This window comes from Microtus oregoni, unplaced genomic scaffold, assembly GCF_018167655.1.
Source record: "Microtus oregoni isolate MIOR12 unplaced genomic scaffold, Mior012 000005F_ref0000423, whole genome shotgun sequence".
Lineage (NCBI taxonomy): Eukaryota > Metazoa > Chordata > Mammalia > Rodentia > Cricetidae > Microtus > Microtus oregoni.
The window spans coordinates 45,914,298-45,931,667 of record NW_024543064.1 but is presented as its reverse complement, the minus strand read 5'-3'; the positions used below and the strand labels follow the sequence as shown (position 1 = coordinate 45,931,667).

The 17,370-nt window shown below is 44.0% G+C and overlaps 1 protein-coding gene across 26 annotated transcripts in view; it reads left to right on the top strand.

The window, feature by feature from the left end:
• Positions 1-17,370, top strand: part of Sgip1 (SH3GL interacting endocytic adaptor 1) — a 196,527-nt gene that overhangs the window by 147,558 nt on the left and 31,599 nt on the right. For 18 of the 26 annotated variants that reach the window (XM_041651236.1, XM_041651260.1, XM_041651258.1 and 15 more), the window contains 3 exons: positions 3,760-3,884; positions 4,841-4,967; positions 11,095-11,154. In XM_041651236.1, coding sequence (XP_041507170.1) covers positions 3,760-3,884; positions 4,841-4,967; positions 11,095-11,154 — 312 coding nt within the window. Of the gene's footprint in view, positions 1-3,759; positions 3,885-4,840; positions 4,968-10,104; positions 10,171-11,094; positions 11,155-17,370 lie in introns of all 26 variants that reach the window. The other 8 variants (XM_041651261.1, XM_041651251.1, XM_041651257.1 and 5 more) reach the window with 2 other exon arrangements.

Below are 17,370 nucleotides of genomic sequence, written 5' to 3'. Positions count from 1 at the left end.
TGGCTTGTTCAGCCTGCTTTCTTATAGGACATAATACCACCAGTTCAGTGTGGTACCACCCACAGTGGGCTGAGCTGTCTCACATCAGTTACAAATAAAGGAGATGCTCTCCAGACCTTCCCAAGCCCAGTCTTATGAAGGCATTTTTCTCAGTTGATGTCCCCTCCTCTCAGATGACTGTATCTTGTGTCAAGATTACATGAAAATAATCAGAAGAGGTTGAAATGAGTACATTGATTGCTGACCTTAAGGAAAGGGTGATTAGCTTCATCTGACAGACGAAAGACCAAAGCTCAAAGAGCTAACTTGGCCCTGGTCACAAATCTTATGAGTAGCTGATGTCTGGATTTCTGTTCTGCCCTGTTCCCGCAATTGTTAAGTCCCAAAGAAATCACACAGAGGTCTATATTAGTTATAAACTGATTGGCCCATTAGCTCAGGCTTCTTATTAACTCTTAGAACTTATATTAGCCCATTATTCTTGTCTATGTTAGCCACATGGCTCAGAACCTTTTTCAGCAAGGCAGTCACATCTTGCTTGCTCTGTGGCTGGGCCAGAACTGCAGAGGAATGGGCTTCCTTCTTCCCAGAATTCTCCTGTTCTCATTGACCCACCTCTACTTCCTGTCTGGTTGTTCTGCCTATACTTCCTGCCTGGCTACTGGCCAATCAGCGTTTATTTAAAATATAATTGATAGAATACATTTCTACTCTGCTGCCTCCACTGCCTGCAACCCTATCCACAAACGGAAGGGCCAAAGCCAGTACACTGCAGGTTGAGAACAGTAAATGGGCCAAGAGCAAGCCCAGGTTGTCATTGCCTGGAGCTCACAATTTAAGCCTTAAACAGTGTTTCCCAGGGTATTTCATACCATCCTTCTTGAGGGTAAAATGAAAGGATGATTGAAAATCAGAGAGAATAGGGATATATAAATATGACCTTGCACCCATTACACCTGAAACCAGTGAGAAATGTCACAAAAGCATGCGGAGCATTGGTTTAGTTGTTAGGTGCTCACCAGGCCCTGCACATCCCCTGTTGCACCTTGTGGTTCTGTCCAACAGGGGTTCATCAATAATCAATGGGTCTTTTGTTTTTTTTATTTGGTTAGGGTTTGGTTTTTTTTTTTTTTTTTGGTTTGGGTTTTTGATTTTTTTTTTTTTGTTTTTGTTTTTATTGTTTGTTTGTTTTGTTTTGTTTTGTTTTTCAAGATAGAGTTTCTCTGTGTAACAGCCCTGGCTGTCCTGGAACTCACTGTGTAGACAAGACTGGCATTGAACTCACAGAGATCCACCTACCTCTGCCTCCCAAGTGCTGGGATTAAAGGCATTACCACTACCACCAGGCCATGTCTTTTAATATCTATGCATCCCTTGACTATCTGTCTAAATAATCTATTACTTCCATTACTTTGATAAGAATAGTATGATGTAAGAAAGAAGTCTATAAAGGAAAAGGAAAATAACTCACTTTTCAGCTAATAGCATTTTCTATTACTTTAGCTATACCTGCATCACAAGGCAGCTGTTGGCACCCTCTTTGGTATCAATTGCTTTGTATTATACAGCATCTTAGTGTTAAGCAAGTTCAGAAGCACGTTCAGTTTGGGTTGTTATCAGTACCTTTGCATGGTAGAGAGAGTTTCCGAGAGATAAAAGATCCCACTCACAGCTGAGTAAGGGAAATTGGGAGCAAAATTCAGTCTTTCACCCAGTCATATTGCCCTGGAGACTGTCCTTAGTCCAAGTATTCCTGGAAGAGGGGTCTTGAATTTCTCTTCTAAAGCTGGTGTTAGCCTGAGCTCGATTCAGAGGATAATAGGTACATGAACAAACATTTTGGAACACTCCTACAGCAAAATAGTCCTAAAGCTGAGTGAAACACCCCTGTGACCCCTCCAAAAATAATCCCATGAAACCTTCCTGACAAAACTGCACTGTTTAAGAATATATTTCCTATCTCTATACTCACAAGTCTGTCTTCTAAAAGTATGCTGTGTATAACATCTACTTAATACTCAAAAGAATCTTTGTAGTGGGCCTGTCAATCATACTTTGTTTTTAAAAAGAACGTTAACCAAATACTAAGGACATTTAGATTACAAAAGACGTACACATGCTGGAATAAAAACAGATTGTATACAAGTTGTGGCAGTCCATAGTCTATCTGAAGCTTCAGGAGATGTATATGCTTTGGGCTTAGCAAACCATTTGTGCTCTGTGATCATGGACAACTAAAAGAATGTCCATCTTCACTGAGGTTCAAGCAGGGTCTACTCTCAAGACTAAGCATGAGGATGATGCCACACAGGGAAAGTACTAGCTTAGATCCTGGCTCGGTAAAACAACGTAAGAGTAGAACAAAAGAAAGAATGCAGTTGGTACTAGCAGAGGCAAATGAGGGTATCAGGGAGGGGCAGTAATGGCGTCTTTACACTTAGGAGGTACAAACAGTGTCAGGACCCACTCAAGATTTCATTCTTCAAACAAGAGAAGCCAAGTGCACCCTCAGAGACTCTCTTAAGATGATACATGGTTCTGAGATGGGTTTTACCCTTCAGAGTCAAAGTTCTCCTGAGAATCTCAAAATCTGGACTGAGGTGCCAGTCTCGGACTCTAGTGGTCTTGGTTTTGGGTTTTGGTGCGTAAAGGAAGTAGCTTGAGGGGCGGGGATATGGAGATGGGGATGGATGGGTATAAAGACAGCTGGTAAGATGGGGGATGTGGAGGTGGCAGGGTGCGCAGGAACTGGTAGGATGGGGAATGTGGAAGCAGGGACATGTGGAGATAGTGAGTAGGGGGGGGGGTGTTTGGAGGCAGCTTGGGGATGGTTGTGGAGGCAGGAAAGTGTTTTTCTGAAGCATGATTTTCCAGCCTGCTGTTTCTAACCAAGTGAACAAGAACTGCCTGGACATGGATTTCGCCTCCTAAGGTTCAAGGCCAGGTAGTTCTCCATGCATCCCGGACTTATGACTGAGGACAGACAGGTCCCTGAGCACTGAGCTCAGTGTGCATGCCAGCCTCTGTGTACCATCTGTGTTCCATATGCTTGTCATGGACAGCCAGAAAAGTAAATCCAAAAAGCTTTTGCAAAACCACCCGAGAGACCATCAGTAACAAACCCTACCTTAGCAGGCTCCCAAGAACACTCCTTTTGAAGGAAGCCCTCGCTGTGTTTCTGTCATGAAGACCCAACACACAAAGGACTCCTGGCCTGTAGTGCCACGTCCTTTGCTTATACTGCCTATTCAAGATAGGAATGAAGTTAGCGCTCCTGGGTTGACATACAGTCAACAGCATAATTCTCTTCCCTGGGTTTAAAAAAAAAAAAATCTAGCATAGAACAAGCATTCATCTTTCTTCAAGTTTTAACTTTCATCTTCATCTTGGACATAAATTCTGGACATAAATTAAAAATAAAAAATATATATTTAAGTCCCATGTGTACATTGTCAAAAAGAACCACTCCTACTGCCCGGCCAAGAGTCCCCCAAATTCACCTCCCCTCAAGGATTTACCTTTCATTGGATGTCACATGACAGCAAGGTGATAGCTTCAGCTTCCGCCATCAACCATAATCCAGCTGAGTACCTTTTTTCTTTATTGAAAGAAAAAGAAAATGCTCTGTGCAAACGGAGGCTTAGGTAAAGCCACTGCAAAGAAAAAGAAAAATTCGCATCCGTGTCAGGCATTGCTGGGCGCTGACGCATTCTGGACCCCCGTGCTTCCCGCTGCCTCTAAGCCCAACCTGTTTTCCAGGTGCATCGTCTCCTGCGCGGCCAGCCACCCCCTTAGTTCCTTGCAGTACCACTCCACCTCCGCCTCCTCCCCGGCCTCCATCCCGGCCAAAGCTACCGCCAGGAAAACCTGGAGTCGGCGATGTGGTATGTCTCTCCCTGCCTTAGCACGCTCAGAACAAGATCCCCAAGTCCCCTAATACGGGCCATCTCTACTTCAGGTCTAAGCATCACAGCACAAGTGACCATCACGGGGGGCGGGGGGGGGGGGGTGCAGCTGAAGGAAAAGTCGCTGTCATGTGAGGATGCCTTTCCACCCTCAGATTTTCCCCCAGCTTTCAAGCTAAGGTCTAAAAATGGTGGGAAGAAAAACTCTTGTTTCTGACCCCCAGAAGCCTGATAGATCAGCAGCAGAAATTCAGCGATTCAAATACAGAGAGTGGTGGCCTCTAAGTGAACTACCAATACTTCCTTGGATCTTACTGTAAGATTGAGGTGTGGGAATAGTCTTCTCAGTGGGTTGATTCGGAGGCATGTGGCAGAAGTAAATCTCAGTGACCCTTGTTCAACAGCCACTGAATAAATGTCGTCATAACACTCAGGTTCTGTCTTGAAACCTCTCTGCGGAGGCATACAACAGTGTCGTTCCTGAGAGGCGTGAAATGACTGGTCTAAGCCAGAGTGCCTCCTGAGCTCACGAGCTGTGGTTGATGGCTGCTCTTACCCCAGCATACTGGCTGTGTTTTAAGTGCAGGCCAGTTCCAGGAAATTGGTATCATGGCCATCAAGAACCTGAGTTTTTGTATCTGGGGCTAAGGACCAAGAAAGGTGAGGAAACCAAAGCTGGCAAGATGGCTCAGCCGTGTAGGCCCTTGCTGCCAAAATCTGATTTCAACCTCTGTGGCCCTTCTAGTAAAAAGTTGTCATTTGACCCTCCTGTGCACTTCATGGCATGTATACACACACACACACACACACACACACACACACACACACACACGCGCGCGCACAGACGCAAAGTAAATAAAATGTAACAAGTGTTTGAAAATGCTGAACCAGCGTATCATGGCTGAGTCTAACCTTCATCTTTCTTCCCCCTGCAGGCCAGACCGTTTAGTCCACCCATCCACTCTTCCAGTCCTCCTCCGATAGCTCCCTTAGCCCGGGCTGAGAGCACTTCTTCAATATCGTCCACCAATTCCTTGAGTGCAGCTACCACTCCCACCGTTGGTAAAATGCTCTCTCTCTTTCCATGTGTCTGTGGCTGTTGACTGGCTATCCTTTACGATCTGAGCTTCCCGGCCCTGTTTCTGGTCGTAACTGTGTTTGCTGTGTGTTTGCTACGATCACCTGGTTCTTCTCTTGAAAGCACTTTCTCGGCTAAGGAGGCCACGCTCTAGCCGTACAAAGTCACTGTCTCCAGAATGGGGAAACACGTGTGTCTTGTAGGGATTTTCTTACACTGCCCCACGCAGAGCGACTCACAAAAGAAGTCACCAAAGAAGGTGCTAGTATTTGGATATTTCTTATAATGAAAAGCATTCTCTTTTGAGAGAAAATGTTTAGATCAGAAATAATTTTTTTTTAAAAAAATTGGAATGTTCACTGTTTTGAAACTTTAGATTCTTTGTCATTTTTAGTTGTCTGAGGTTGACAAATATACGCACTGGCAATGAGATACGTGAGAATTTTTTTAACCTTTATTTTTCTAGTGCTTTTCTGTCCTATGAGGTCCATTTTGCCTGGAGAGGAAAGCAATCTTTTTCAGTAGATGCCCCTGTACCTCTCTGTGCACCCGGTGATGAAAGTGAAGGTTGAGAATGGCCCCTCAGAGGGTGGCTCACCACCATCACCTCCGGTCCTCAACCACGGCCTCTCTCCTTTACTGCATGCTGCCTGACCTGGAACGTTCCCGGCACACTTTCCCTGTATCACCTCAGTCCCCTGTTCTCCCGTGCTGTAAACCAGCTGGCCCATTCTGCACTGCTTGGGAGAATCAGTCACTCGGCTCAATCAGTTCCTGCTACCACTTATGGAAGAGCACACCACAGACTCACCCATCTGAGAAGTAGCTTTAAAAAAATCCAAAAGCTTTCCTAGAAAACCACTGCCCATTTTCTCCAGAACAAGTGAAGCTGTGCCTCTAAGAACCATAAAGGGAACTTTTTAGCTTTATCGTATATTCTATAATTTAAGCCATGCCATCTTCCTCCTCCTCCTCCTCCTCTTCCTCCTCCTCCTTCTTTTCTCTCTCTCTCTCTCTCTCTCTCTCTCTCTCTCTCACACACACACACACACACACACACCTTCAATGTGGGTTAAGTTAATAAACTAAAAATGTAGCCCCTTTCCCAATTTCATGTGATTTTTTTTTCCTTTTGGTTTTTCAAGACAGTCACATGTACCTCCAGCTCATGTAACTTCTTAATAGACATATTTTTTAACGTTGTTTATATAGCCATTTCTATTCTTTTCCTGTATTGATTAGAATAATTTGAGACTTCCTGGTTTTTGGTGCATATTAATGTTAGCTCATTCCTCTCTGGTTCTTTGTTTTTGATGTTTTGCAGTAGCTAGCCCTTTTCGCCCTCTGTCTCTTTAATCTCCTTGATTTGGGCAGTCACTTGCTCAAATCATGTGCTAGTGTTAAGCCTCCTCAAGATCATTTATTCCACACACTCCGTTTGACTTGCTTTGCTGGATGAAGAAGGAGGCGTGAGATGTGTAACTGGAGGTTTCTCTCCCACTCGCCAGTTCCCAAGTTAACCACACTGAAGCTTAATATTAGTTACAAACTGTTTGACCTATTAGCCAGGCTTATTAATGGCTAGCTCTTACAATTTACATTAGCCCATTTTTATTAATCTATATTTTCCCACGAGGCTCGTGGATTGTTACTTCACATCTTGCTTCCCTGGAAGCTGCTGGCATCTCCCAAACTCTACCTTCTTTCCCCCTATATTTGTTTGGATTTCCCACCTGGCTCTATTCTTCCTGGCTATTGGCTAAATCAGCTTCTTTATTAACCAATGACAATAAAACATATTCATAAGATTCAGAAGGGCATCCCACATCAGAACTGTCGCTCAAAAAATGACAACACCATGCCTCAGATGGGCCATCCAGCATTTTCTTTCAGCTCGCTGTGACTCAAGGAGAAAACACACACAGAACCTCCAATTACAACCAGAAACATTGATCCTCATCATTCCTACTGTGTGTTCATTCAAGATGAACCACGGAGGACTTGAAAAAAGATGATAGACCCCTATAGGAAGCTAGTCATAATGCCTCCTGCAGAGGAGCACCCCCATCTGCTCCGTTAGGTTCTGCTGTTTTGGTTTGGGTTCATCTGCCCACTGAAGTCCTCACCACCTGGTCACATAACCACCATTTCTCTCTGAAGTCACTCTGCTTCTGCATGACCAGCCCAGCCTTGTGTGTTGTTGTCCCTGCTTTTCTCCAAAGGCTCTGCCTTGCCTAAAATGACAACTCACTGGAAACAGGTGGACTGGGGAAGGCTGAAAATTCACAGCAAACTCCCTCCCACCTCCACAACACTTTCCTGCCATTCCCTGTGCCCTCTGTGTTGTTCTTGGAGCAATTCCATGGGAACTGATGAGCCAATCTCAAAGTCAGACATGAACTAAAAATTTTTAAAGTGAATCTGTGCCACATTTAGTAGTGCACCTCGTGAGGCCGAGGCAGGGCAGATCACAAGCTCCTGGGTTACACAGACCCTTTCTCCAAAAATAAAATAACAGCAAGTCAAAACTCTCTACACAATAATTCATATAAGAAAACACCCATAAAGAACTTTAAGTATGAATAACTTCACAAGAGTTGTGAGTCTAGAGAGCCCAATACAGCATGAGAAGATAGAAATTTCTATATATCCTTACCCTCAAATAATGAAGAGTTCTCAGATAGCTATATATTTTTTTAACGTAAGAATTCCTCAATTTTTGAGAACACCATGAATTTATATATGAGAAAGACCGACAAAAGGCTTCCACATGCGTCAGGGTACACTTTTTTTTCTTTTTCCCATACTGCCCGTGCTACCCTCTAATTCTAGACCGCTGAGAATGTGAGAAGATGCACATCTCGAACAAAGGGAGGGAACCCAGTGACGGCTTCTGTGCTAGAGAATGCCCACGGCACCCGCACTGTGCAGTTCAGGGGAGGGGGACGTCTATCACTACTAATGGAGCACAGAAAGTGTTTGAAGTCCTAAGAATCAGATGGGAAGTAGCGGAAGAGATAATGGGGCCTTATCTCTCCTTGCAAGTCCTCACTTTAGTACTTGCTTCGTATCTCAGTGACCATGAGAAGTGTCCTGTTTGTTTGTTTCTTTGCTTGTTTGGATGATGGCAAGGCAGGCATTCTCAGCTCCCCTGTTAGCTCTAATCCTTCCCTGGTAATTGTGCTTTCTGATTTGCATCTTTCATGTGGCAGGAATCTGTAGCAAGTGAAAAGCAACCATCTCTGGGTAACAAAGTTAGTGTCAGATGGACACTGATGTTTTCTTCGGTCCGTAACTTGAGTCCAAGTGACTCGTTCTAAAGCAGCGCAACATGCAATATTTCCTCCAATGTGGGTAGCAATTCTAAATTCTATTAACTTTCGGGGGGGGGCGGATTATATGCATGCCCAGTTAGCCTGCATAGAAACGAAAGATGCTATAATTTGTGAAATGTCTGTATCTACTATGCCCATTCAACGGAACACTAAATTATTATTACTAAATTATTCCACCCTCGAGGAAGCTGTAAGTACAGTTAAGTACTGACAAATAACATTCAAAACCTGGGGCTGGAGAGATGATTAAATGGTTAAGAGCACCACGGAATCCAGCACCCTCTACTGGCCTTTGAGGACACCAGCATGTGTGCACAAACATACATGGCAAGCAAAACACCCAATCATATGAAAATATATTGATTAAAGAGTTGATTAATTTGTTTAGAAGTGCTAGTACTAAGCAAACTTAGTTCATCAGGTGGTGCATGACTATAATATGAACTCCAGGGAATCCAGTGCCTTCTTCCAGCACAGACATACTCCCCCACAGTGCACAGACTCACACACATACAAACTCATATGCGTACTCATACATACACAGACAGACACACACACACACACTCATATGCGTACTCATACATACACAGACAGACAGACACACACACACACTTACATGCGTACTCATACATACACAGACAGACACACACACACATACACACTCATATGCGTACTCATACATACACAGACAGACACACACACACTCATATGCGTACTCATACATACACAGACATACACACATACACTCATATGCGTACTCATACATACACAGACACACACACACACACACACACACACACACATTTTTTCCTTAAATCTTAGAATGCCAATAACTGAAAAAGGAAAGTTTCCCTGTCATATACCCTAAGCCTAGCCATCCGGTTATTAGAATGACTTTCAAAGCATCTGTTTATGAAACATTTATTGGATCCTAGTTTCAGTACTTAACTTCTTTACTATGAGTCTAGGTTTCTCCAGCAGGAATTTTATTTGACTATCTATGAAGGTTGTGCTAGCACCTTTAAAAACGGGAGCACTATTTTCTAATCACACAGCGTAAAAAAAAAAAAAACAGTTCCTTGTATTTGTTGTTTGGTGAGGAGACAGAGTAAAGATCAGAAATAGTTAAGGATCGGTGTCTCAGATCATAAAGCTGTGGCCAATTTCCAAAGACCACCATCTAGCCACAGTTGGAGCCATGGTCAAAGATATTAGTATGATCACACTGTTCAAAATCAGTGATCTTTTTCAAAGGCAGGTACACGTTAGTTAAAATGGCACCCTGAGTGCAGGAACCCTGGATTTATACTGCTGTTTTGTGGACAGGTTAAAAGCTAACGTTTTTCTTCCCGGGGGAATATATATGCCGGGTGATCTTATTGAACTGTCATAGCTATACTGAGGTTCGTGTTGATGGACATTTGTCTGACCCCTTGGGAACTGCAGTGGAGTGAAGTATTCTCACACAAGAAAAGCTGAGCCTTTCATGGCTCCCTGAGAAGGTGGGAGGGTCTAACTCCTTCTCTGTAACTGACTCCCACCACATTGACAGATGCTAAACCCTGACATTTTTTTTTCCTTTTTGGTTCAGTTTCTCTTCATAGAATCATCTCAAGTAAGCTCATCACTTCCCATATCTTCACCTGAATCCCAGTGTCTTAAATTCTTTCCTTTTTCCGTGAAAATCATTTTCGCCTCGGTCAGTAAACTGTGCTTCTCTCGGCTTCATTTGGAATTTGTATTTGTGCTTTTGTTTTCCATTCGTTTACGTTTCTTTGGTTTGTAGTGTCGGAAGATGATGTTTTTTATGACAAACTGCCCTCGTTTGAAAGGCGCTGTGACATGCCTGCAGGTACGGTGCTAGCTGAGCGCTATCTAGATACGTAGAGTTGTTCCAAATCCAAGCCATTTTCCATCTGAATGCTCGAAGCTTCACGGACATGCTCCTCACCTCATGAGTCTCAGATGCACCCTGGACATTGCCTGTCCATCGTGGGACTCATGTCACTGAACCGATTTTAAGTGGACATACTTATAGAGCAGCTGGTTGCATGACAGTTTCTTAGAGAAAAGGCTCCTCCGAGCAGGTGAGATGTCATGGCTGTGCCAAGTTCAGAGGGAGAAATCATTTAAGTGCCCAGAATCTGCTGACTACTTTCTAATGTAAAACTTGCTGAAGCACCATTGGAAATCTTTCTTCTCTTTGGTACAGATGTAAAGGGCGTGTTGTGGCTGGACACCTAAGGTGATGCCAGCACAGGGATGGGAGATCACTGACATCGTCTGTGAACTTTAAATCGATATGCAATGCCATGCTGTTGTCATTGAAAAGCTAAGCAAATGTTGCCTATAAACCTCAACCCCAGGTTGTGCCAATAAGCAAGGGGGTGACCTTGAAGACAAAAAAGGATCCAGCAATTGCTGAATGGCAGTTTTTTGCCCAAATTAATGCAGTTAAACTATGCTAACACCCCTGCATGGCCAGGAAGACATCTGCTCCGTGCATACAAGTGCCTAGCCTCAAGCTACCTCCACGCGTGTCCATCCCTCCAGTCTCCATAGCTTTGATTCTGCCTTGTTTGCTCAATTAAAACAGAGACAAAACGAAAGACTCCAGACTCCCAGGCTTCCCTGTTTCCTGCACGCTAACGGCATGCAGTGCCTCCTCTGCCCTTCCCCGTAGTGAGATTAATGACCTGCTCTGTAACTCACATCGTGTCCTTCTCTCTCCCTCTCCTTAACCTTCCCCATCCCGCTTCAACTCCTGGCCAAACAGAGAATGAACAGCCTTCCCTCGTTTGGTTTGACAGAGGAAAGTTTTATTTGACTTTTGAAGGTAAGTAGTGCATAGCATACCAGATTCTAATTTCTAGTCTCCTCTTCCTTCGCTGTTTTTTATTCTCATTGAAAAAATTCCCAGCCTTCCTCAAACTTCTGGTTTTGCTTTCTCCATTAAAAAATGCTATGGCTACTTGGAAAGCATCAAGTACTAAAGAAAAGCGTTTCATGAATTTGGTTGGTATCTCTTCTCCAATTTTTCATGTTGAACAAACTAAAGCTGATTTGCAGAAAACATTGGTTACTTAATTAACGATGGCCAATTAAAAGCAGAACAAAACAGAACCTTCTTTGGCTAAGGAACTTGACTCTGTCAACCAGGCTCTTGCCTAATCCTTTTGCAAATGTGTTGTGGCAAACTTGAGCATAGGTGGGATTGGGATTACATTTAGCCTAATTTAGAAAACCTGACGTCCCAGAGGGAGAATCCAGTCCTGGGAACTGTAAATGTGTGTGCTTGCGTGTGTAAATGCTCCTTGGGGTTGGGGGGGGGGGTGGTCAAAGAAACAGGAGAAGAGGCAAGGAGCATGAGGGGAAAGTTTGCTCTGCTTTCCCGGGAACTACAACCGTAATGACTGCAGTAAAATGGGCAACTACTGTTGAACTTGCCATTCCAGAAGGTTAAGAGAAATGCATAAAAATAATGTCCAGTTTTGAGGCTCGATATTTGACATTTGTTATACTCTCCCTTAAGGGTTAACACTCTTCTGTTCTGTGTGTAACTTCTAACTCATCTTCACAGGCCACACATCTGAGTAAATGGCACACTTAAACTACCAGTGGGAGAGGAGAATTAAGTACTTTACCTAATCAGTCATTTTATGCATAGATATTAATCATATAAGGTCCTACACTGTACAGTTTTAAATAGTGAAAGTTATTCCGGGGTCAAAAGCTATATATAAAAGTGACACACACACACACACATACGCACACACACACACTCATGTTTGTGTGCGTGTGTGTATGCATGTGATTTTTCTCTCCCTAGAGTTAAATACCAATATTGAACTTGTCTTTGTGTTTCAAGACAACAGGAACTTGAGTGTGCATTGTAAAAATCAGAATGGCTGAAAAATAAAACAGTATGAAATATAACGGCAAAATTCACCCAACAATGAATTTTCCTTATAAGACAGAAGCCTTTAATGCTTGCACAGGTGCAGCAAACATGGTCTGACCTCAAGCCTTTCTGAAGTCCTGAAGTTTTTTCCTGGTGTGACATAAAACAGATGCTAGGTGATTCTCCTGAGAGGAGGCCTTTTCCCACGTGACTTTATCACCTGAGGACCTTAGTTTAGTAGTAAGAAATGTGCTAAGCCCACAAACTTTTGACTGCCTAAATTTTCTCTTCCAATCAGCAGAAGTGAAAGGGTCCAGGTGAGACTTCTGGACCGTTTCTCTCCTGTAATCCCAGCATGCCAAGTCTGCTGATGCTCTTGAAGCCAGTCAGGGCTAATAGCAAGCTCCATGCTGGAGAGAACCTGTCCCAAACCATCCAGACAAAATACATCCAGGCTGCTTCTTACTGATGGGTGCATCCGTAGAGCATCAGAAGCTGCTGCCCTGGGATGGGTTGGAAGTCCTAAAGCACAGCCCCAACCTGTACCTGCCGAGGCTCTAACTCTGGTTCATCTCAGTCAGTAACAAAGTCTGCACTCAGCTAATCAAGCCAGGAAACGAATGAACATACTAGCGCATCATATGTATAGAGCAGTCTGGAGGGTCTTTACCTAGGGAAACCTGCAAAGGCTGCGAAAACTGTCCTCTGTTGTCCTGATACAATGATGTAGAAATGTCTGCATCGTAGAACTCCTGGAGACTATGGCCTCCCCTCAACATTTGTGCTCCAAATGGACAGTCATTCAATGCCTTCTGTTGAATAGCATCTGAACAGAGTGTCTAGGACGCTCATGTTTGTTCACACTTCTTCTTACTAATTATTCTTTTCTTCAGTGCTTCATCCAGAGAGTGAAGAGCATGAAGGTTCTCGTGTCCAGATCTTCACTTGTTCTAAGCAGATTTTCATTTATTTACTGACTTCTGAATAATGTTTTCTGTAGTGTTTATAACTTCATTGTTCATTTTCTGTTCTTCATAATGATTAGGATCTGATAGTCACTCAGCCAACATTTAAGTCATTGACCAGTAACCATGAAGTAACCAGTGAAGATTGATAAGTAAGTTGAGTTTGACATGACATGAAGTACCTCACACTTACTAACAAATGGGGTACTAAGCCTTAGATCAGGGTCCTAAATTACAAGACTCCCAATGCTTCTAAAAATATCTTTTGTAAGTATTTTATTTAAAAAATTAATGTGTTTTACATTGGGCTTATTAGGAACATGATTCAAATGTTAGTGACTTTTTTGTGGTTTGGGTTTTTTTGAGACAGAGTTTCTCTTCTCTGAGACAGGGTTTCTTGCTAGTGACTTTTTAAGTCAACCAGAAGAAAATCCTGGGACTGAGACTAGGATTCGGCCGGTAAAGACTTACCACACAAGTATGAGGACCTAACAGTCACCTCAAAATCTAGGCATTACAGTTCACACTGTAATCCAGCACTGTAGGGGTGGAAACAGGAGGGTCTAAGGACTCAGTGGCCAGCCAGTCTTGCCAAATGGTGAGCTCCAGGTTCAGAAAAGACCCTACCTCTAAAATAAGATGCAGAGCAATTGAGGAATATGCCCAGCATTGACCACTAGCCCATGTGAATGCACACCCATACACGTGGGCACACTCCTGCATGGACATTCACGTGCACATGAGTGCACACACACACACACACACACACACACACACGTCTGCCTTCAGCATCAAGCATCCTCAGGTGGAAGGGAATGGTATTTCCGTGACAAATAGGGGTGCCTAATAGATATTTCAATTCCGTAGTGCCTTTTAATGTCAAGATGTTTCCAAAAACGTACTGCCTCTCTCCTTGGATGACTTCTTAGACTACAAAACCATCTTGCATCTGGGGTGGAAATCAAACAGCAGCAAAACCCTTGCTGCCATGAGTTTCCCTGTGTCTCGGACCATCTCAGTCACCAGTGTCACGTATCCTCTGTGACCCTGCATGCTCCTCTTCCTCCTGTTGGCGGGCATCTTCAGCACCCCTTCCCTACATTTCAGCCTCTCTGTTAGACTCATTTCCCTAACTGCACCCCAGCTCTCTTCAAGGACCAACATTTCTCAGAGGCTGTCTCCACAGAATGTTCTTCGCTTTCCTGTGGCCATGTGTCACGTGAGAGCCAGCTTTAAATTCTCAGGGTTCTGCTCTGCCGGTCAAAACCTCCTGACTCTAGACAGCACTGATCGATCATCTATCTAATCTTTCCACCGGCTTCCCTCCTTATTGCCATTGATCACTGACCTCCAGGCCTCCCTCTGCATTGATCTATAGACTCCAAGTACCAGCAACTTCCTTTTAATCACGCTCACTTTCAAGCGCCATCCCTCACAGGTTCTTCATCCAACTCTCTAGGGCATCTCAGGCTGCCTCGGCCTCCACTTGTTTCCTCTGCTCTACTCAGAATCACTGCCTTGGAATCAGTGCCTGCAGACAGGGTTCATTCAGCTTAGCTATTTCATAACTAAAACTTGCTGTGCGTCTTACATACTAGAAACGGTTAAGCGATGATTCTCTCATTCAACAACATCCATTGAAGGCTGTGCTGGCCACTCCACACTAGCAAAGAAAAAAAAAAATATCCCTGTGGCCACAGAGCTTACGTTCTAGCACGCAGGGCTAAAAATGGGGAAATAAGCAGCCTATATAGTGTGGAGATGGTAGTGAGTTCTGTAAGAAGAATTAGACTTGGTGGAGGCTGGAGCATACTGGGAGAAGTAAGGCAATAAATTGTGAGTACAGGAAACCTGAGCGCTCTACACAAGTCACTGCTGAAGAAAATGAGATTTGGGGGGACGGCTCTCCAGAGCCTTACAGCCAGGCAGAGTACGGTTGTAAAACCGTGTGGAAGACACCCTGCCTCACTCCCTCAGCCCACCCTAGACACAGTCTCATCTTCAGGGCAGGGTTTTCTCTCCCCCTCAGCCCTCTGACTCTGTCACTCCCAGACACAGCTTCTCTGCGCCTTATTGAAACCTCCTCTCCCACTCTCCCCACTCTGACTCCACCCACCAGCCCAGTCGTCCAGTCGGGTTCTTTTCTCTACCCTGATTAGACCCCAGAGAGTAAATATATATTTCTGGAAGGACGTTGGTCATCTCTGGAATAAAAGACTTTCTTTTCTCTCTGGACTTATGTTGACTCTGTGAAAAGGTACGCTGAATGTCTCACCAATGCAAGCAGGCTTTCTAATGTCCCTAATTGCATGTAGATAACACTCAGCTCCCCCGCCCCCTCGCTTCTCTCTCCTGTCTGTTTGTCTGTCTGTCTCTGTCTCTCTCGTGGTTCTTGGGACTGAACTTATAGCTTCTTACCCACTAGGCAAGCAATCTGTCTCTGAGCTACACCCCAACCTCACTCACTCCCTTTTATTTGCCCTGATTTGTAATAAAATACTCTAAGAGTTTGGGAAGGCTGATTAACTCACTTGGAAGTCATTAAAGAAAGGAAAATTGAAAGGTGTGGACAGTGTTCTGGGAAATAATTGCCTTGCTTAATTCCCAGTGTTCTTCAGGTGGGAGGGGCCCTCTGATTGTGCCACTTAACTCAGGCCCTTTTCCATCAATAACACATTAAGATTAATGAGTACTTGCTCTGAAAACCTCACAGCATCTAGCTATCGGGATGGTGAAACAATGCAGGAGCAGAAGAAGTAGCAATTCAAGTCCGTCTTCTCCCTTCTGTGCATACGAATTGTACAACCTTTTCAAATAGTAACGGAAGCCCACAAAGCATTTGTTTCTTTGTTTCAACACACTAAATCTATCTAAAAGATTAAAGTGCAATTGGAATCTGCAAAACATGCTACCAGGGAAATCTGCCGAGGATTTAGTTCCCGTTTTCTCTTCATAGTCAACGAGTTGCCTGGGTCTGGAAATCCCTCGGCATGAGCATGTGGATGTTTGGATGTTGGCTTGGTTTCCTGGTCTTTGAAGGCATCGCCCTACCTCACTCATGTTTACTGTAACACAGACATCCTGCAGACAGAATGGCTGGGCAGCAGGGTGTGTCCCATTCATCTTGTTGGAATAAGATGTCCAGGCCAAATGTGTATGAGGGCTCCTCAGCAGACATGAAGGTCCAGAGCTCATGTCAGAATCTCTCTGACTAAATGCTTGTGGAAAAGCTTAATGAGTGGTAGCTTCTACACCAGTCAGGCCATACCTGGATAGTGAAATAGTGAGTTATTTATCATATTATTATTATTACCATCATCACCATCATCATCATATCTAGGTACTTCTGCCTTTTCCGGTAATGGGGCTGCAGGACTTCATGGGTAACCCATATCACAGTTCACTTCTGAGCTAACACTCCAGTACCACAGCTCAGGTTGTTCACGCCACCTGTAGTGGCGCTCTTACTATTCACATCTCAAACCGTGATTAGAGGTGCGGGAATTTGGATGCTTTCCTCAAGATAACACAACGTCAGCAATTAAATCCTTTTACAAGGGAATTATTGTGAAGTCAGTGGAGTGATGCTTCCAGCAGCCCTGCAAAACCTCCCCATCTTGAGCACCTACTGTCACTTAGTCTTCAAAATGCAAAGGATAAACAGTTTGGTTTAAGAAAAAACAAACAAAATCAACCTTTTTGGCATATTAAAGTACTATATCACCTGAAAAAGATTTCAATGATTCAAACGTTGAGATTACCTTCAAACTGGGAGAGAAGACTTAAGAGAAGTGGCCAAATCTGGTGTTTTTCTTCTCTCTAATTGATCTGTTAGTTCTTTGGTGGTAGCTAAGCCAGGATCTTCTTGTCTCCATCAGATTCAGTCCCGTGGTGTGCTTTCCTCCTTTGAGGACCATGGTGGTCCCAAGCGCAGGTCCCTGGACTGTGTCGTGCTCCAAAGAAACGGAGCCCAAGTCTGCAACTGGAAATATGCCGAAGGCAAAGGAGACCTCAGCTTTAGGGCAGATTGAAACTTTCATTCCTCAGAGAGGAGACGAGACGAACCTGAGTGGGCGCCACTCATCCCTCTTGCCTGGATGCAGAAGTCAGTTGTAGGGTAGGATGAACACAAAGCGATAAGCCCTAGACGAAGGGTTCCTTCATGGAGACAGCCTTGAAACCTGAA